This window comes from Microcaecilia unicolor, chromosome 4 (genome assembly GCF_901765095.1).
Source record: "Microcaecilia unicolor chromosome 4, aMicUni1.1, whole genome shotgun sequence".
Lineage (NCBI taxonomy): Eukaryota > Metazoa > Chordata > Amphibia > Gymnophiona > Siphonopidae > Microcaecilia > Microcaecilia unicolor.
In genome coordinates, this window is record NC_044034.1 from 339,522,285 (window position 1) to 339,544,718 (window position 22,434).

General features: G+C 42.7%; 1 protein-coding gene across 1 annotated transcript in view; it reads left to right on the forward strand.

The window, feature by feature from the left end:
• The window catches only part of LOC115469735 (cytokine receptor-like factor 2), a 45,331-nt gene that overhangs the window by 13,729 nt on the left and 9,168 nt on the right, over nucleotides 1-22,434 (forward strand). The window contains exons 4-8 of the mRNA XM_030202522.1: nucleotides 6,160-6,326; nucleotides 10,326-10,462; nucleotides 17,791-17,950; nucleotides 19,786-19,806; nucleotides 19,879-19,966. Coding sequence (XP_030058382.1) covers nucleotides 6,160-6,326; nucleotides 10,326-10,462; nucleotides 17,791-17,950; nucleotides 19,786-19,806; nucleotides 19,879-19,966 — 573 coding nt within the window. The remainder of the gene's footprint in view (nucleotides 1-6,159; nucleotides 6,327-10,325; nucleotides 10,463-17,790; nucleotides 17,951-19,785; nucleotides 19,807-19,878; nucleotides 19,967-22,434) is intronic.

Consider the following 22,434-nt stretch of genomic DNA (forward strand, 5'->3'; position numbering starts at 1 on the left):
TATAATACAGCGAATGTAACTACAATATCAAGCTACTGGTGTCTTGGGGTTTACAAATGCCCTATAAAGCAAATATGAAAAACATGTAACTCCCACACCTGTCCTATTGTTGGTGATAGGACATGCACTGAAGGTAAATTCACTCCCCACCCCCACCTCCACCCCAGCTCTATACCTAAACAATGGATACTCAAACCCATCCACAGCTCCTTTCTTCTACATACAGTAGCAGTTCTTGACATGTGAAAGGCCCGGTTCTGCCTGTACCTCTTCAAACCAGGGCCTCTTATGCAGGTGAAAGTGTCAGGCCTTGTTTCAGTCCTCAGTTTGAAAAACACTAAGGAAAGTAGTGATGGATAAGGGACAAGTGAGACTGGGCAGATAAAACTGAGACTCCACCCCCCTCCCCAATTTTCCCTCAAGGAAAGAGGGGAAGGGTGGTGTAAGATGGATGATTTTCTCCTCTGGGTTCTACTGCTGCCATGATGCATTTCCTGGACACCCACCTCTAAATCCCAGCACCAGACAATTGTGTTATTCACAGTCCCTGACACCCCATTAGCACACAATCTTTTGTACCAGAACAGATGAATGCTGTTATGTGCAGCGGTAGCCAAGAAAGTAAAGAGAATATTAAGAATTGGGAAAGGAATGGAGAACAAAACTGAGAATATTATAATGCCTTTGTATCGCTCTATGATATGACTGCACCTGAAATATTGTATGTAGTTCTGGTCACCACATCTCAAAACAAGATGTAGCAGAAATAGAAAAGTTACAGAGAAGGGCGATGAAAATGATAAAGGGAATGGAACCCCTAATGAGGAAAAGCTTAAGAGACTAGGGCCCAGATGCATCAACCATACATAAAAAAATCTAAAACGTTAAAGTCCTTAACGAATTTGAAAAAACGAAGCATGCACCAAAAAAACAAGTCGCACATGTTCGGTGCGGTATTGAAAAGTATAATGTATCAAAGATTCGTAATCCCCGTCGGTAATCAGCCCCTAAAGCATGCGCAGAGCAGCCAAGCATTATGCTGGCTGCTCTGCGCATGCCACAAACGTCCAAAACAGCAAAAAAAAAACCACACAAACACGTGGCTCCTCGGCTTCCCCCTGCATCAATACAAAAATAAACATACATCAAAAAAGGATCTGGAGGGGGCAAAGGCGCTCGTCAGAAGCGTCCTGTGTGGACGGCCTTCCCCCCCCCCACCCCCCCGAGGTCACCGCTGCTCCCCACTTCTGCTGGTATAAAATAAAAAAAACTAAACTAAAAAGTTTAGCAGCCCCGGTCCCCCTCCCTTCCTGTCTCTCTCTGTACTGCTTCTCCCATAGCTCCGCCTCCCGGCATCCTCCGCCCCCCCATGCCCCGCCCCCCTGAGTTCGTCGCTGCCGCTCTCCCCCTCTACCGGACCCCCCCTCCGCTTTACCGGCCCGCGCAGCGCCTCTCACCTCTGTGTGAAGGCGCTGCACGGGATGGAACAGCTGATCGGCGATCGCTTCTGCCTTCACCGACGTCTCTCTCCTTCTTCCTGTGCCCGCCCTCCTCTGACGTAAGTTACCTACGTAACTGCCTCCCCCCCCAGTGTGTCGGAGTTGCAGCTGCGGAGAGTGTGGCAGTAGGAAAGGAAAAGCTTCTTCTTGCCTCGCCTGCAGCGTCTGTCAGGTGGCTCTGTGCAGCTAGGATTTCAATGAGAGAGAGAGAGCGAGAGAGAGATTTACATGTACACAGCTCAGATCTGAAGCTAGGATGTGCTTTTCATGGTCTGAATAGTTGTGAGCCTTCCTCATACAAAGGGGACGGAGGATTGAAGGAAGTGAAACTAGGAAATCAAGTACACTAGCGTTTAACTATAGAAAAGGTGATTACGACAAAATGAGAAAAATGGTGAAAAAAAGACTGAAAGGAGCAGCTCGCAGAGTAAAAAACTTGCATCAGGCGTGGATGCTGTTTAAAAACACCATCCTGGAGGTTCAGGACAAATATATTCCACGTATTAGAAAAAAGGGAAAAAAGACTAAACGTCAGCCGGCGTGGCTAAACAGTAAGATAAAGGAAATCATTAGAGCCAAAAAACAATCCTTCAGAAAGTGGAGAAGAGAACCAACTGAAAGTAACAGGATAGATCATAAGGAATGCCAAGCCAAATGCAAAGCGGAGATAAGGAGGGCAAAAAAGGACTTTGAGAAGAAATTAGCGTTGGAAGCAAAAATACATAGTAAAAAATTTTTTAGATACATTAAAAGCAGGAAACCGGCCAAAGAGTCAGTTGGGCCGCTGGACGAAAATGGTGTTAAAGGGGCGATCAAGGAGGACAAAGCCGTAGCGGAGAAATTAAATGAATTCTTTGCTTCGGTCTTCACCGAGGAGGATTTGGGGGGGACACCGGTGCCGGAAAGAATATTTGAAGCGGGGGAGTCGGAGAAACTAAACGAATTCTCTGTAACCTTGGAGGATGTAATGGGTCAGTTCAGCAAGCTGAAGAGTAGTAAATCACCGGGACCTGATGGTATTCATCCCAGAGTATTAATAGAACTAAAAAATGAACTTGCGGAGCTACTGTTAGAAATATGCAATCTGTCCCTAAAATCGAGTGTAGTACCGGAAGACTGGAGGGTAGCCAATGTTACTCCGATTTTTAAGAAGGGTTCCAGAGGAGATCCGGGAAATTATAGACCGGTGAGTCTGACGTCGGTGCCGGGCAAGATGGTGGAGGCTATTATTAAGAATAAAATTGCAGAGCATATACAAAAACATGGACTGATGAGACAAAGTCAGCACGGATTTAGTGAAGGGAAGTCTTGCCTCACCAATCTAATGCATTTTTTTGAGGGGGTAAGCAAACATGTGGACAATGGGGAGCCGGTTGATATTGTATATCTGGATTTTCAGAAGGCGTTTGACAAAGTGCCGCACGAAAGACTCCTGAAGAAATTGCAGAGTCATGGAATCGGAGGTAGGGTATTATTATGGATTAAGAACTGGTTGAAAGATAGGAAGCAGAGAGTAGGATTGCGTGGCCAGTATTCTCAGTGGAGGAGGGTAGTTAGTGGGGTCCCGCAGGGGTCTGTGCTGGGTCCGTTGCTTTTTAATGTATTTATAAATGACCTAGAGATGGGAATAACTAGTGAGGTAATTAAATTCGCCGATGACACAAAATTATTCAGGGTCGTCAAGTCGCAGGAGGAATGTGAACGATTACAGGAGGACCTTGCGAGACTGGGAGAATGGGCGTGCAAGTGGCAGATGAAGTTCAATGTTGACAAGTGCAAAGTGATGCATGTGGGTAAGAGGAACCCGAATTATAGCTACGTCTTGCAAGGTTCCGCGTTAGGAGTTACGGATCAAGAGAGGGATCTGGGTGTCGTCGTCGATGATACGCTGAAACCTTCTGCTCAGTGTGCTGCTGCGGCTAGGAAAGCGAATAGAATGTTGGGTGTTATTAGGAAGGGTATGGAGTCCAGGTGTGCGGATGTTATAATGCCGTTGTATCGCTCCATGGTGCGACCGCACCTGGAGTATTGTGTTCAGTACTGGTCTCCGTATCTCAAAAAAGATATAGTAGAATTGGAAAAGGTACAGCGAAGGGCGACGAAAATGATAGTGGGGATGGGACGACTTTCCTATGAAGAGAGGCTGAGAAGGCTAGGGCTTTTCAGCTTGGAGAAGAGACGGCTGAGGGGAGATATGATAGAAGTGTATAAAATAATGAGTGGAATGGATCGGGTGGATGTGAAGCGACTGTTCACGCTATCCAAAAATACTAGGACTAGAGGGCATGAGTTGAAGCTACAGTGTGGTAAATTTAAAACGAATCGGAGAAAATTTTTCTTCACCCAACGTGTAATTAGACTCTGGAATTCGTTGCCGGAGAACGTGGTACGGGCGGTTAGCTTGATGGAGTTTAAAAAGGGGTTAGATAGATTCCTAAAGGACAAGTCCATAGACCGCTATTAAATGGACTTGGAAAAATTCCGCATTTTTAGGTATAACTTGTCTGGAATGTTTTTACGTTTGGGGAGCGTGCCAGGTGCCCTTGACCTGGATTGGCCACTGTCGGTGACAGGATGCTGGGCTAGATGGACCTTTGGTCTTTCCCAGTATGGCACTACTTATGTACTTATGTACTTATGTAGGATGCCGGGAGGCGGAACTATGGGAGAAGCAGTACAGAGAGAGACAGGAAGGGAGGGGGACTGGGGCTGCTAAGCTTTTTAGTTTTGTTTTAATTTTTTATTTTATACCAGCAGAAGCGGGGAGCAGCGGCGACCTTGGGGGGGGGGGGCAAGGACGTCCATACAGGATGCTCCTGATGAGCGCCTTTGCCCCCTCCCGATCCTTTTTTGATGTTTGTTTCATTTTTTTATTTTAGGCAGAGGGAAGCGGGGAGCCAAATGTTTGTGTTTTTTTTTTTCTTTTTAAACATGCCAGGGGATTTTTATGGTGCAGGGGCCAGCGAGGAGATGACAGCTCAGGCCTTAACGACAGGTTTCAGACGGTAGATGATTCGTTGCAATCGTCGGTATGATTAGTGCACATTTCAATGGTAGTTTCTCGTTTGCATTCCGTTTTCGTTAGCTGCTAGCTTCGTCGGAAAATGGCCTTTGATGCATGCTACGGTTGAAAATTTCTTCGTTAAGGGTCAGTAAAGGGTTGTTAAAAGGGTCGTTAAGGTTTAGTGCATCTGGGCCTAGGGGTCTTCAGCTTGGACAAGAGATGACTGAGGAGACATATGATATAGGTCTGTAAAATACTGAGTGGAGTGTAATGGGTAGATGTAAATCACTTGTTTACTCTTAGGACTAGGAGGCACTCAATGAAGCTTCTAAGTAGTAAATTTAAAACAAATCTGAGAAAATATTTCACCACCCATTGCCAGAGAATGTGGTAAAACCTGTTAGCTTAGCAGGGTTTAGAAAAGGTTTGGATAATTTCCTTAAAGAAAAGTCCATAAACCGTGATTAAGATGGACTTGGGAAACTCCACTGCTTATTTCTAGGATAACAAAATATTCAAACACACATGAATACAAGTATGTTTTTCAGTAATGTAAAGTGGAGTAGTCTCATATGTGTCACACGAAAAAAGTGATTTTTTTCACCCAATAACTGAGTGTATCATCCGTGTATATGATCTAATCATTGACTTGACCTCCACCAACCTTTACTGTTGACTTGCTTTTATATTAATACATCTATCTTTAACAAATCGTAATCAACAAAGTTTATGCAGCACTTAACTTGAGCAGGTTGGTGCGCTCAAAACCCCGACAGGTCCCCGTTTCGTACTAACTTTGTCAAGGGGGAGTCACCAATTCCGGTAGCTGCCTCGAGTGCATGTGAAGCGTTACTTTGACAAAGTCACCAATTCCGGTAGCTGCCTCGAGTGCATGTGAAGCGTTACTTTGACAAAGTCACCAATTCCGGTAGCTGCCTCAAGTGCATATGAAGCGTTACTTTGACAAAGTAACGCTTCACATGTACTCGAGGCAGCTACCGGAATTGGTGACTCCCCCTTGACAAAGTTAGTACGAAACGGGGACCTGTCGGGGTTTTGAGCGCACCAACCTGCTCAAGTTAAGTGCTGCATAAACTTTGTTGATTACGATTTGTTAAAGATAGATGTATTAATATAAAAGCAAGTCAACAGTAAAGGTTGGTGGAGGTCAAGTCAATGATTAGATCATATACACGGATGATACACTCAGTTATTGGGTGAAAAAAAAATCACTTTTTTCGTGTGACACATATGAGACTACTCCACTTTACATTACTGAAAAACATACTTGTATTCATGTGTGTTTGAATATTTTGTTATATTTTTCACGCTCGACAGAGTGTTGGCACAGTTTTTGTTTTGACAATTATATTTCTAGGATAAGCAGCATAAAATATGTTTTGCTCTTTTGGGATCTTTCCAGGTGCTTGTGAACTGGATTGGCCGTTGCTGGAAACAGGATGCTGGCATTGATGGATCTTCGCTGTGCCCCAGTATGGCAATGCTTATGTTCCATTGGGTTAGAAAGAATAAAAAAAGGAATAGATTTATTCTAAAGTAGCCATAGCAGTTACTAAAGATATTCAAGATAGAAGAGGAAACATACAATTAATGATCTGCTAGCTTCTCATTAATTATTTTGTCTTTATCTGCTAGATTTTCTACTTGGAAAAAATGCTTGAACTATTTACTTAAGGAAGACTGCAATATCGGATGCCACTTTAAGAATGAGAAACCTGGTCTGATGTCAGTCTCCATACATGATAGCGGTGTTGACCCAGAGAGAGGAATTTTCAATGAAACACTACTGACTTTTGACTATGGTATGTATATAGTAATGTAATTCTCTTCTCTTTAAACCACATGTGGAAAAAGATTTACTACATGTGATTGTAAAATACGGATTAATCTAATGAAAATTAAAAGTGAACAAACCAGCTGAACTCTGTTTTGTTTTTTAATTTCTAGATTAGAGTTGTACTTCCGAGCCTTTGTGTCATAGTATACCCAGTATGATGTTTACATTTTTGCAACACATCATCACCTTCTCTCCTCCTCCATCCCCCCTTCATCACTTTCTCTTCCTCTGTCTTTCTTCCTACCCTCTGCCATCATCACCTCACCTCCTCCTCCCTCCCCCTTTCATCACTTTCTCTTCCCTCATCTCTCCCCCCACTCTCTGCCATCATCACCTCACCTCCTCCTCCATCCCCCTTTCATCACTTTCTCATCCCTTGTCTCTCCTCCCACCCTCTGCTATCATCACCTCACCTCCTCCTCCATCCCCCTTTCATCACTTTCTCTTCCCTCATCTCTCCCCCCACTCTCTGCCATCATCACCTCACCTCCTCCTCCATCCCCTTTCATCACTCTCTCATCCCTTGTCTCTCCTCCCACCCTCTGCCATCATCACCTCACCACCTCCTCCCTCCCCCTTTCATCACTTTCTCTTCCCTCATCTCTCCCCCCACTCTCTGCCATCATCACCTCACCTCCTCCTCCATCCCCCTTTCATCACTTTCTCATCCCTTGTCTCTCCTCCCACCCTCTGCTATCATCACCTCACCTCCTCCTCCATCCCCCTTTCATCACTTTCTCTTCCCTCATCTCTCCCCCCACTCTCTGCCATCATCACCTCACCTCCTCCTCCATCCCCTTTCATCACTCTCTCATCCCTTGTCTCTCCTCCCACCCTCTGCTATCATCACCTCACCTCCTCCTCCATCCACCTTTCATCACTTTCTCTTCCCTCATCTCTCCCCCACTCTTTGCCATCATCACCTCCCCTCCTCCTGCATTCCCCTGAATCAATCATCCATCTTCCTCACAGCACAATTGTCTGTCCCTCCCACCAAATATCCTGGAACAATCATATGTCCCTTCTTTCCTCCCCACTATCTCTTCCAACTTGCTTTATTCTCCTGCGCCAGTTTCCATCTGCAGTCAGAACCACACAGCAACACCCCCCCCCCCCCCCCCACCCTCACCCTCACACAGTTCTGCAAACAGAAGAGACAACTGGTAAATGATTAATGCTGATTTCCCCTGCTGGCTGCAGGAGATTCTGTAGGCTAGAAGATACCAGGTGAAAGACTGAATGGACTTTGGGACTACGACAGAAGCTGAGGCCTGCACCAGTTCTTCCTACAAGGCTGTGGCTGGCCGATGAAAACATTTCATGGCATCCTTGTTGGGACACATAGGATTGGAATATGTTATCTCAAGCTTTACGTATATAGGCGTATGGGAACGAGCAGACGGTGACATAGTTTATTCACACTTACTACACTGCCTTATTTGAAGGGCAGATTGAAGCGGCTAAGCACAAGGATGAAAAGGAGTTACATTTAAAGATAGGAAAGATCCATTCAAAAAAACTCATCCTACACATTAGAACAAAGGGAGAAAGAAAAAAAGTAATCAAATTACATGATGTTTATTTAAAACTCGGCTAAAAAGATTGAAAATTCTACCTGACGTACATTCTTAATAATGCTCATGAGCATTATTTACAACTTTCATAGATTTTATTTTTGAGACCACTAGTATCACAGATATCATCTTATGTGAGAGATTCTAGTCATATTATCAATATTCTTGAATATAGAAACATGATGGCAGATAAGGGGCAAATGGCCGCCCATCTAGTTTGCCCATCCTCAGTAACCACTAACTCTTCCTTTTCCTAAGAGATCCCATGTGCCTGTTCCACACTTTCTTAAACTCTGACACAGTCAATGTCTCCACGACCTCGGCCATACCACACATCTACCTCCCTTTCCGTGAAAGAGTATTTTCTTAGATTCCTCCTAAGCCTAATTCCTCTGAACTTTATTGCCTCTCAGTCCAGAGTTTTCCTTCCTTTGAAAAGGCTCACCTACCACTACATTGATACCACTGAGATATTTAAAAGTCTCTATGATATCCCCTCTCGCCCAATGTGTACATGTTGAGGTTCATAAGCCTGTCCTTATATGTTTTGTGACAGAGACCGCAAACTAATTTTGTAGCCGCCGTCTGGACCGACTCCATCCTGCTTATATCCTATATAATAATTTGTACCTCTAACGTTCTCTGGCTGGCTGTCTGGGTTCTTAACATCTCCTGACATCAGCAAGCTTCCAGGGTTCCCTTCCATCTCACTGTCCCGCCCTTGCGTAAAGACATAATGACGTCGGAGGAGGGCAGAACAGTGAGCGGGAATGGAACGCTGGAGGCGAGCTGACGTCAGGATGTTACAAACGGAACGGAAGCCAGCCAGCCAGCCAGAGAATGTTCAGATACAAATCGCTGGACATGGAGGGGAGGAGAGAATCGCGGGACATCAAGGTGGAGGGGAGGGCAGAGGAGAATCACTGGACATGGATGGGATGGGTTGGGAGGGGAGGAGAGAATCGCGGGACACGGATGGGAGGGCAGGGAAGAGGAGAATTGCTGGATATGGAGGGCATGGGATAGGATGGGAGGAGAGGGGAGGGAAGAATCGCTGGGCATGGAGGGGAGGGCAGGGAAGAGAGAAAAAACGCTTACACAAGAGCCTTCCTAGGGCCCATTTCATTGTTGATGAAACAGGCTTGGTTCCACTAGTGTTTTCATAAATGCGGTCTCCAGAATTGCACACAGTACTCCAAATGGGGCCTCACCAGAGACTTAAACAAGAGTACTGATCAGGGCACAGACCATAGACGTCTGCCCAGCACTGGTCTTGTTCTCCAACTTCTGAAGCTGAATCTGTCCAGCTAGGATCAGGGCACGAACCATAGACGTGCATGCTGTATGTTCTCTTATATGCCTATACTTCAAATATTGACTGTATTTGTAAGATGATTGTTGTACTCTTATTGTTGCTTACTTTATCTCAATTGTTAGCCAGATTGAACTTGAGTATAACTAGGAATAATGTGAGGTATAAATGTCTCAGGGGTCCTACTATTAAGCCGCGCCAAATGCACGCCAAAATGGAGTTACCACCCGACTCCCACATGGCTTGTGCGGTGATTTCATTTTTGGCACACGTCTGATACACGCATCTGAAAAATATTTTTTATTTTCAGGCACGCATAACGGACGCGTGCCAAGTGGCATTTCGCACGCGTAGGTCATTATCACCCGGTTACCACATGAGTCTTCACCACTAGATCAATGGCTGGTGGTAAGGTCTCAGACCCAAAATGGACGAGTGGCAATTTTCATTTTGCTGCACGACCATTTTTGGCAAAAATTTTTAAAAAGGCCTTTTTTACAGGCTCGCTAAAAAAATGGATCGGCGCGCACCCAAAAACCACGCCTACACTACCGCAAGCCATTTTTCAGCACACCTTTGTAAAAGGGCTCCTTAAATAACTGAGTCAGCTATAACACCCTCACTCCATGATCTTCAGCAGGATCAGCAACCTCTTTAGCGTCCAGAAAAGATCTCATCTGCTTAGGCAGGAAGAAAATATAAAATTCACACTATTATATTTTACAATGCATTTTTTAAAAATGATATCTAAGAATAAATTGTGTCTCAGGATCCCAGGTTTCCTTGCAAGGAATGATCTCCCCCACCCCCACCTCATTTGCAATGCCTTAGATACCTTTTGAAAAATTCAAATATTCTGCTCCATGAACTGCATATGAGAATTGTTATTTCAGTTTACCTTTTATTTTACCTTTCTCTTCTACAGACCTTTGATATATAACCTGATGTTATGATTTATAATGCAATGTTTATAACATGTTGAAATGTGCTTGATATTTTGACAAATTTAATTTAATTCAAGTTAAAGTAATTTTTGAATTACATCATTTTTAATAAACCATTTGCATCAATTTTCCAGAGAAACCAAATCTTCCTGAAAATGTAACCGTCAGATGGGAAAATAATACAGTTCATGTCACATGTAATAAACCAGAGAACTCTGATTGTTACTTTTATGAACTTCATTACAAAAGCAAGTTTGATGACCACTGGCAAGTAAGCAAAGTTTATGTAAAATCATATATATTTTAACTGTCTTTCTGCTTCCTAACTTTCTTTTCTCTGCTGCTACATCTATATCTTCCTAATTTTTGAACTTTGTTGAAGCTGATCTTAATATGATCCATAATAAATTTGGCTTTGTTCTAGACAGTGGTGTGCTAGAGCCAGCTCGCACCGGCTCGCAAGAGCCGGTTGTTAAATTTTGCTCCGACTTGCGAGCAGGTTGTTGCTACGTGCGAGCTGGCTCTCCTCCCTCCCTCCCTCCCTCCCTCCGGATCCGGTCCCTCACCTTCACCTTGTCCATCGAATTCTTCGGGGCAGGCAGTCTCTCTCGCCCTCATGGCAGCTGCCTGTCTCCATCTTTGAACCCCCCACCCCATCTATCTTTGAGCCATCGCTGGCAGCTGGGCAAGTCATTTAACCCTCCATTGCCCCTGTATATAATATGTAAGCCGCATTGAGCCTGCCATGAGTGGGAAAGCGCGGGGTACAAATGTAACAAAATAAAATAGATACTATTGGAGATTCTACATGGAATGTTGCTACTATTGGAGATTCTACATGGAATGTTGCTACTACTGGAGATTCTACATGGAATGTTGCTATTCCACTAGCAACATTCCATATAGAAGGCTGCGCAGGCTTCTGTTTCTGTGAGTCTGACGTCCTGCACGTACGTGCAGGACGTCAGACTCACAGAAGCAGAAGCCTGCGCGGCCACATTGGTGATCTGCAAGGGCCGACTTCTACATGGAATGTTGCTAGTGGAATAGCGAATCTCAAATAGTAGCAACAGTGGAGGAGTGGCCTAGTGGTTAGGGTGGTGGACTTTGGTCCTGAGGAACTGAGAGTTCGATTCCCACTTCAGGCACAGGCAGCTCCTTGTGACTCTGGGCAAGTCACTTAACCCTCCATTGCCCCATGTAAGCCGCATTGAGCCTGCCATGAGTGGGAAAGTGCAGGGCACAAATGTAACAAAAATAAAATAGATACTATTGGAGATTCTACATGGAATGTTGCTACTTTGGAGATTCTACATGGAATGTTGCTAGTGGAATAGCGAATCTCAAATAGTAGCAACAGTGGAGGAGTGGCCTAGTGGTTAGGGTGGTGGACTTTGGTCCTGAGGAACTGAGAGTTTGATTCCCACTTCAGGCACAGGCAGCTCCTTGTGACTCTGGGCAAGTCACTTAACCCTCCATTGCCCCATGTAAGCTGCATTGAGCCTGCCATGAGTGGGGAAAGCGCGGGGTACAAATGTAATAAAAATAAAAAATAATAAATAAGTAACCTGCGCTAGCCTTGCAGACTTCCCTCTGCTGCATTTAGGCAGCTACAGTTATGCCAACACTAGGGCTGGTGTAACTTGGGCACATAAATGGTAGGCGAGCTGATATCGGGTTACACTAGTATTCTATAACAAAACCTGGGTGCCCTGATGCCATTATAGCATAGGGTTTCACTGCGTGGCATCGGGTGCCTAAGTGCCCATTTTATGCCTATGTTGTAATAGTTGGGCAACAAAACAGCAGATTGATGATTAAAAAAAAGGCTCCAGTGATGTAAATGAGTCCAAATTTATCTACCACACGTAACAGAATAAATACATAAATAATTAAAAACCTGGCACAGCCATGTTTTGCCCTTTCCAAGGGCTGCATCAGGGGCTGTAAAAAACTGTCAACAAACACATAAAAAAGCATATCTATATAAATGATGAAAACACATATTACAAATATTTATTTATTTTACTTATTGCATTTGTATCCCACATTTTCCCACCTTTTTGCAGGCTCAATGTGGCTTACAATGTATCGTTCTTGGTGGTAATAGATTAGAACACAATCACTTATTATTACATAGAGATATTGAGTAACAAAGTAGAAGTTTAAAACAAGCAGATATTATAAACATAGTTCAGAGTCAAGGTGTAGGAGGTGTGTGCAATTATATTTGTTGTTCTGTGTGGTATGCCTTATTAAAAAGATGGGTCTTCAAGGATATTTGAAAATTTGTTAGTTCATAGATAATTTTCAGGTTATGCGGCAGTGCGTTCCATAACTTGGCACTCAGGTAGGTAAAGTTTGCTGCATGCGTTAGTTTGTATTTTAGATCTTTACAGCTTGGGAAATGAAGATTAAGGAATGTGCGGGCTGATCTTTTGGCATTCCTGGTTGGTAAGTCTATCAGGTCTGACATATAGGCTGGGGCATCTCCGTGGATGATTTTATGAACTAGGGTACAAATCTTGAACGTGATGTGTTCTTTAAGTGGGAGCCACTGTTACCTTTCTCGTAGTGGTTTAGCACTTTCGTATTTTGCTTTTCCGAATATGTCTGGCTGCAGTGTTCTGGGCTGTCTGAAGTTTCTTGATTATTTGTTCTTTACAGCCAGCATAGAGTGCGTTACAATAGTCTAGGTGACTGAGCACCGTTGATTGTACCAGGTTGCAGAAGATTGTCCTTGGGAAGAAGGGTCTTACTCTTTTTAATTTCCACATTGAGTGGAACATCTTCTTGGTTGTGTTTTTCGTGTGGCTCTCAAGTGTTAGATGACGATCGATAGTTACTACGAGAATTTTTAGGGTGTCCGAGATAGGGAGTGTCAGGTTTGGTGTGCTTATGGTGGTGAATTTGCTCGTGTTGTGTTGAGAGGTGAGTATTAGGCATTGGGTTTTTTCAGCATTAAGTTTCAGCTTGAATGCATCCACCCATGAATGCATGATGTGAAGACTTTGGTTGATGTCGCTGGAGATTTCCTGTAAATCTTGTTTGAATGGGATGTAGATCGTTACGTCATCTGCATATATGTATGGGTTGAGGTGTTGGTTGGATAGTAGTTTAGCCAAGGGTATCATCATTAAGTTGAATAGAGTCGGCGAGAGGGGGGATCCTTGTGGAACTCCACATTCAGGTGTCCATGTGGCTGATGTAGTCGAGTTGTATGTCACTTGGTAAGATCTTGTGGTTAGGAATCCCTTGAACCAGTTAAGAACATTGCCTCCGATTCTGAAGTATTCCAGGAGATGTAGTAGTATACTGTGATCGACCATATCGAACGCGCTGGACAAGTCAAATTGTAAAAGTAGTATGTTTTTGCCAGTTGCGATCAGTTGTCTAAATTTGGACATGAGAATAACTAGTACTGTTTCAGTGCTGTGATTAGATCAAAATCCTGATTGGGAGTCATGGAGTATTGAGAACTTGTTTAAGTAGTTGGTAAGCTGTTTGTTACCATTCCCTCCGTTAGTTTAGTTATTAGGGGAATAGATGCTACTGGTCTGTAGTTAGTTCGCTAGCACTTTTCTTTGCGTCTTTGGGTATGGGGGTGAGTAGAATATTACCTTTCTCCTTTGGGAAGAGTCCATTTTGTAGCATGTAGTTCAGATGTTCCGTGATGTCTGTTATAAATTGTTGAGGGGCATACAAGGCCATGCCTAGGGTCTCTGGTGCCCCCCTGCAGACTATCGGTTGGCGCCCCCCCCCCCCCCCGTCCAGCAGAGCAGGAACAGAAGGGAGCAGGCAAGTAAGCCGGACCTCAGGAAAAAATAGCACTGTATGTATCCCTCATTGATAAGTCTCTGACTCTAAAGTTTAGCAATTTCATTAAAGCAAAATGTATTTTCACATATCACATCCTATCCAAGGAGAATGTTTTATATATGTCACCCGTCTGTGGTAAAATTTCACACAGTATCAAAATACCTCTAATATGTAGTCGTGCCAGCCGAGGAAACTAACTGTGCTCAGCTCACAAGAGACAGAGTGAACATAAAATAAAACTTCATCCTTAAAAGATAATATCGGATGAATGCATGAAGGTGAATATGAATTCCTGTGAATGGAATCAATTTGATTTACAATAAATCCAGATACTACTCCCTCATATATATAACAAAAAATTATTTAAGTGGAATGGAATTATTTGACTGTACTGGTAAACAGAAAGAAATACTCTATTGCATTCTAATCTTCCTTTTGCACCAAAGGATATAATTCAGATCAAACATTTATCTCTGATCAACTATCTCAGATCAAATATTTATTTCAGATCAAATATTAAGGTTTCCTTGCTTACAGTCACTTAAATCTATATAGCTTATAGGATTTAAACACTCTTAAACTGAAATTCACCCTTTTCTATTCTTCATAAACTTCAAGTAATCCTGAAATATTCAGATCCTTTTCTCACTAGAGAAAATTCAATCGCCACCAATCTCTTTTCACTTATATTTTCTCATTTACCACAATCAGGCACTCTTTTATAACTTCAGTCAACAAACACAGGAAGTCACAGCTGGATGTCTCTCTTGGCAAAGGACAGCTCTCACTCTGTTCACTTCCCGGGCAGATTTCTTAACAGAAGCTGATCATTCAATCAGAGAGCTCTATATTTGAATGCAGATTAACATACAGACACTCATGGGAATGTTTAGTGAAAAACACCGGACTAATTTGCATATGATTTAAATAAATCTGAGCATATGACAACCAAGTACAGACTCCCAGCACCTGAATTCTGCAATTAGATTTAAGGCAAATACTTTTAAAACTTATTTTTAGCACTTTTAAAATTTCAGGTTCTCTTTAATTTGAATGCTGTTTCAAGCTCTGAAACTCACCCTGACTGAGGAGCTAGCCCCATACTGAAGCATAAATAGCAATCTGGTTGTATTCTCATGTAACTTGAAGAGCGTGCCTGCCTCAATTAATACTGCTCCTTTGCATGAAAAGGGGAGGGCAGCGGAGATAGGAGAATCACAAGTTCAGGTGAAAGATTTTGCAAGTGAGCAAGTGGCGCCCCTCGAAGGCAAGTGCCCCCCTGTGGCGCTTACTGCATCAGCATGGCCCTGGGGGCATATGTTATAAGGTTGTTGGGACATATGTTTAGCTTACAGTGGGATTTAGCAAATCTTTTCAGCGTTTGGGAGATGGTGTCTTCTGATAGTGGCTCGAAGTATGTCCAGGTTCTGTCCGCTGGGTGTACACCAGGGTCTGGGTCTAGACAGTCAAGGAGTGTAGCATAGTCGGTGGTGCTGTTAGGTATCTGAAGTCGTAGTTTTATGATTTTCTCGTTGAAGTAGTTCGCGAGACTATCTGCTGTTGGTGCATCTGTGTTATTAGAAGTGACCAGTGTAGTGTCTAGTAATTTGTTCACTAGTTGGAAGAGTTTATGTGTATCCTTGTAATTTGGTCTGATTATGGTTTTGTAATATGTTCTTTTGGTTTGTCTTATGATGTATTTGTATTTTCTATGTAGTTGTTTCCAGGTCTCGAGTGTGGAGTCATTTTTCTGTTTGTTCCATGCTCATTCTAACCTTCTGACTTGTGTTTTGAGTTTTTTCAGGTCTTCGTTGAACCATGGTAGTGAGTTCTTTCTATGTGAGGTTCTGGTTTGGATCGGAGCTATGTTGTCTAATATGTTTTTGCATCTATTGTCCCATTCTTGGAGGAAATGGTGTGTATCTGTCTTTATAGTCCATTCATTATCGTAGATCTGTTGCCAGAATATTTCTGGGTCTATTCTTCCTCTTGTGGTGTAGGTTTTTTGTTTTTGTTTATTGGGTGAATCTTTCATACGCCATTGGAGGAAGAGGTTTGCTTTGTAGTGGTCGGACCACGGTGTGGGTGTCCACTTTGTATCTGTTAGTACAAGGTTTAAATCGGGGTCGAATTTTTGTGTGATGATGTCTAATGTGTGTCCTTTATTGTGGGTTGGTTGCGCATTTGGCTTATGAAGATCCCATAATTGTAGGAACTCTTCACATTCTTGGGTGCTTGTTGAGGTGGGGTCGTCAAGGTGCAAGTTGATATCCCCTATTATAATAAGATTTGAGGTAGAGACACATGTATTCGAAATGAAGTCCATAAAATGGGTTTGGGAGTCTTGCCAGTTCCCTGGTGGTCTGTAGAGCAGTATTGCATTAAGGTGTTCCTGTAGGTTTGGGTGATTGATTCTGACCGAAGCAATTTCAAGCTGTGGTGTGATGGATTCAGCTGTGGTTGTGATGGTGAATTGGGATTTGTAGATTATTGCTAATCCTCCTCCTCTTTTTCCATTTCTTGTTCAGTGGATAATTTTGTATCCTGGTGGGCATAGATCTAAGATTATAAGGTCTTTGAGGTCGTGAATCCAGGTTTCAGAGATGAATAAGAGGTCAAGATTGTCCATTGTGATCCAGTCTGTTATAATTGCTGTTTTGTTGACTACAGATCTTCCGTTTATGTAGCCTATTTGGATTGGTATATAGGATTTGGTTTGGGATGAGTGCGTGTTGATTCTTATTAGTTGTCTTCTATCTTGGTGTCTGGTTTTGTTGTGTCCTTTCTTCCCTTTCTGTTGGTTATTTCCGTGTGTATTTGTTATCCTTTAGGTCTGGTGGACTGTGATGGAGTTGTTTGTAGGGTATTTGTGCTGTGGACAGATTATTGTCTATATTGGGGGATGTCCTTGCGTAGTAAATTAGGGGGAGAAAGTAGATTAGAATAATTTTGTTGATATTTATGTTGGTTTTAGTTAGTATTGGCTGGTGGTACTTGTTGGTGTTAATGAATGAGATTTTATGTGAACATCAGGCGATATCAACATGAGACATTAATATATTATATGTTATTCATTAACATTCAGCATTTTGGGTGCATCTCTTATGCTTTCAGTTACTACTAATCTGGTTTATCAGCTTTTGGAAGATTGTAAGAGAGCATAGGACTTATATGTTATGGATAGACATTAACATAAGCAATTACAGTATTTTGTAAGGAAATAGGACTTATATGTTATGGATAGACTAACAAGCAATTGCAGTATTTTGTAAGGAAAACATGTCTGAAAGAAGCAAATAGCTTACTGTCACGAATAAGCATGAGCAGAACAGAAATAGCAAATAGCTTACTGTCATAAATAAGCGTGAACAGAACAGGATTTCAATACTTATATGTTATGGATAGGCATTATCATAAGCAATTACAGTATTTTGTAAGGAAAACATGTCTGAAAGAAGCAAATAGCTTACTGTCACAAATAAGCACAAATAAATGAAACCATAAACTAAAGCCAAAAGTCACATATTCAAAAGGCGCTGGACAATAATAAACAGCAATTAAAACCTTCCATCTGCCACTTTGTGATGCTTTCTGGACATTTTTTTGTTTGTTTTAAAAATGAGCTCCATGATATCTGACACATTACATGTTGTTCCTATGGGTTACTATGATAGTAGTTTCACAATTATAGATGTCAAAATCAATAGATCTTACTGTATCTTTTCAGCTAAAGATGAAACTAGTTCATTATCAATAATAAACACACATGTATTTATCCAGTCAAAAGAGATGGAATGTTGTACCATAAAAGAGTCAGGGTTTGATCTGAAGAAATGTTATTCCTTCCGCGTCCGGTTGAAAAGACGCCCTCACTGCTCTTTGGCTGTATACCCTGGAGATTGGAGTCCAATAACATTCTGGAAGAATGGTGCGTCAACGGGTGAGTAGGGTTTATTCTGCTGTTTTCTTAACATAGAACTTCATTTCAAGGGCCAGCCCAATTGTTCATATGGTAGGTGCTATGCACTCTCATGCAGAAAAGCTCAGTTCAGTTCTCATGCTTAGCCTATGCTCCCCACGCCAGCTGTAGAGCTGAATAGGCAGCATTCACAGTATATGAAAGGCAGGAGTCTCAGTCATCAGTCAATGGTAACACCAGGGTACCCTTTAGCCAGGTTCTGCACTGGAGGCAACACATACTGATCTGACGAAGGGCTACCTTCGAAAGCTAATCAAAAAATGTATTAAGTTATGTCCAATAAAAAAGGTATCATCTTATTTTCTTTTCTATGTTTTATTTTATTTCTATGGATTACCTAAATAAATACAAGTATCAGAAAACACACCCTCATAATAGTCCAATGCTGTCTTATGAGTGAAGCAATCTTCAGAGACACTGTGGTGTATTTTAATACATACGATACTGCAGTGTCCAAGTAAGTAGAAGCACAAAGCTGTAATAAAATACCTATTATTTTTTTAAGGCTCTTTTATATGCTTTTCTAAAGCTGTTCTTTGGATAGCCCCTTTGTTCCAATTTAGATATCAGATCTTGAGCTGATCTTTTATATTGTTGGTTAGAATCACAAATAAGCCGATAACGCAAAACCTGGGGGAAAAGGCAGACTGTTTTTTTAATATGATAAGGATGCATACTCCCATACTGCAAGAAAGCATTTCTATCCATAGATTTAATATATGCAGTAGTGTGAAAACCAACCAAACTGTATTGTACTTTCACATCAAGGAAGATGATCTGTTGCGCATGAAAATTGTAATCAAATTTAATTGTAAGATGACTCATTCAACTCAGTCACAAACTCTTGCAATTCATCCCCAGTCCATGTCCATATCTATGTATATAAAACTCACCCTCAACGTTCTGAAGACAGTGACGTCAGTGAAGCCAAGCCCTGATTTCCTTCAAAAAGGTTTGAAGGTTCGTGGTGGTGAAGCCACCAAAATCGCTCCGGGCCCCGCCCTCGAGGGCGGAGCAATGGCAGAACAACGAAGGGGTTGGCAGGGAGGGAGGGAGGCAGGGAGGTGGGAAATCACTACGGGCCCCGCCCTCGCATCAAACGTCATGACGTTGAGGGTGGAGCAATGCCACAACAACGAAGGGGTTGGCAGGGTGGGGGGTGTTGCCGACAAAAACCTTGCTAGCGCCCGTTTCATTTGCTCAGAAACGGGCCTCTTTTACTAGTTACAAATATATATCATTAATATATCGTAGCCAACATGCTACCAAAATAAATTTAGTCACAGTTAGTACTGCATGAAATCTAGATATGTACATCTTTTCTTCTGCAATATTTTAAAACTAGTAAAAGAAGCCCGTTTCAGAGCAAATGAAACGGGCGCTAGCAAGGTTTTCGTCGCCAACTCCCCCCCTCCCTCCCTGGCCAAACCCTTCATTGTTCTGCCATTGCTCCGCCCCCAACGTCGTGACGTTTGATGCAAGGGCGGGGCCCAGAGTGATTTCCCACCCCCACCCCGCCTCCCTCCCTGCCAACCCCTTGGTTTTTCTGCCATTGCTCCGCCCTCGAGGGCGGGGCCCAGAGCGATTTTGGTGGCTTCACCACCACAAACCTTCGAACCTTTTTGAAGGAAGTCAGGGCTTGGCTTCACTGACGTCAGTGTCCTCAGAACGTTGAGGGTGAGTTTTATTATAGTAGATGTTTGAACTGTGCTTACAACCATGCCATATTTGAAACTGATAAAGGCAGAGCTTTCTAACGACCAGCTTGATGGATTTTCCAGTGGATTTTTCCACAGACTCATGCTCCAATGACGAATCAACAAATGTTATCCTGCAAATTGGTGGGAAAATGTGGGATACAAATGCTACAAATAAATCAACAAATGTTATCCTATCAAGAAATGTAATCCTCATCATTTCATTGGTTGTGTCACTCTCCACATTCATCCTTCTGTACTGCATCTGTAAAATGAAACGGTAAGTGAACCAATACAATTTCTCTACTTTTTCAATGCTTTGTTTTTTTCTGTTCTCTGCCATCGACACAGGATAGCATTGTTGTCTATTGTATGTGATTGTTATAACTTTATTCCAACGTGCAATCTTATGTGCCTTTATGTAATTGTTTTAATGTTATAGCAAGATAGCAAGAGATAAAAGCTGCATTCATTTCAAAGCGAGCACTTATTTTTTAAACTGCTAGGCCAGGCATAGGCTACTCTGGTTCTCAAGTGCCACCGGTAGGTCATGTTTTCAGGATATCCACAGTGAATATGCATGAGATAGATTTGCATACAATGGAGGTAGTGCATTCAAATCTATCTCATGCATATTCATTGTGGATATCCAGAAAACCTGACCTGCTTATGGCACTGGAGAACCAGAGTTGAATATCCCTGGGCTAGGTAATAATATATGCAGTCTTAGAATTGTTGTATGAGGCCAAGTGATTCAATGGAGGTGATTTTAGAAGGGTTAGGCACCCTTCACACATACAAGAGCAATTTTTGAAAAGGTGCTACTTATACATGGAAGGAGCACAGAAATTTTAAGCAGGCATGATCTGGGAGTAGTTTGGGTGGAGGATCCTCAAAGATTATTTTGCAAATTCTATATAGTACGACTAAAGTTGTGCAAGCAAATCTAGGCGTATTCCGATTTGCACACACCAACCAGTGCCAATAATTGGATGTTAACAAGCAACATAAGAACATGAGTGTAGCCATACAGTAACATAGTAGATGACAGCAGAGAAAGACCTGCATGATCCATCCAGTCTGCCCAACAAGATAAACTCATATGTGCTACTTTTTGTGTATACCTGACCTTGATTTGTATCTGCCAGTTTCACGGCACAGACCGTAGAAGTCTGCCCAGCACTATCCCCGCCTCCCAACCACTAGCACCCCCCCCACCACCACCACCACCAGCTCTGCCACCCAATCTCCGCTAAGCTTCTGAGGATCCAATTCAGGTCCATCTAGCCCAGTATCCTGTTTTCCAAACAGTGGCCAAGCCAGGTCATAAGTACCTGGCAGAAACCCAAATTGTAGCAACACTCTATGCTACAAATCCCAGGGAAAGCAGTTGCTTCCCATGTCTGTCACAATAGCAGACTATGAACTTTTTTCCTCCTTGCCTCCTATCCCATGACTCTTTAATTTTCACAGGAGTCTCTCATGAGGAACTGTATCAAAAGCTTTCTGAAAATCTAGAAACACTACATCAACCGGCTCACCTTTATCCACATGTTTATTCACACCTTCAAAGAAATGAAATAGTGAGGCAAGACTTCCCTCGGCTGAACCCATGCTGACTCTGTCCCATTAAACTATGTTTGTCTAATTAGAATTTAAACGCACTACTCATTAAGCGTATTCTATAAAGTAGTCTGCGTAAATTCTACCGTGTGGATCTTAAAAGTAGGCGTGACCATGGGAGGAGCGTGGGTGGGTCACAGGTGTTCTATAATTTACGTGCAGTGTTATAGAATAACTCGTTCTGCGCTTAAAGCTAAGTGTGGGTATTTACACCAGCTTTTCATTGGTGTAAATGGTTGTGCTTAAATTTTAGTCATATCAGGGGAGAACTACCGGGCAGTGCTGGAGAGGCTCAGTGCAATGGCAGGATCTGTTAGGGAAAGCTCCGGTGAGCTTCCCCAAAGATTGGGAGCAATTTGGGCCTGACAGCTGTTCATGCAGTGAGCGAACATTGATCCAAAGTGAGCAACGCTCCCGGTTTGTACGAGTGATCTCACGTGCTCACCTTAGAGGGATCACTGGTCAGGTGGACAGTGCTCTGCGTATTCTGTAAACTGCACCTAACTTTAGGCTTGGTTTATAGAATATGCATAGGTCCATTTTCCATCCGCACCGATTTTTTTGGTGCCAAATATAGAATCTGGCCCTGTGTGTATTGCAGATTTTACAATCCTTCACACTGGCGCTTACACCCACTTTGAGTCAGGCATAACCCTTGCTAACTCTTCATTTGAAGCTGGGGTTTGGAGGGGTGCTTGTGTGAGGAATAGTGCTTAAAACCAAGTCAAAATGACAAAAGTGTGAGTTTCATAGCTCAGGTCCTTAATTGGCTCCCCTCAGACATACAACTTTACAAAATCCACCACTTACATGTATAAGAGCAGTGCCAGCCAGGATGCCACGCCTGTGGGGCAGCACCTTACAAAACCAGAACACTGTACCAGTGATTTCATAGTAAGAATCCTGAAAGGTAACTTTAAAACAATACAGGAACATGAAGACCTTTGAAGTCAGAATGATTAAATATTTTGACACCCACCAGACAGGACTTAACAAAGATCTGGGTTTTCTAACCCATTATGAACCATAAAGTTGTACTGCTCTGTTTGCCACCCTCCTGTCTCCATGCATATCTCCCTGTCTCTCACCTACCCACCCCCATCTTGTTAGACTGTCATTGAAATA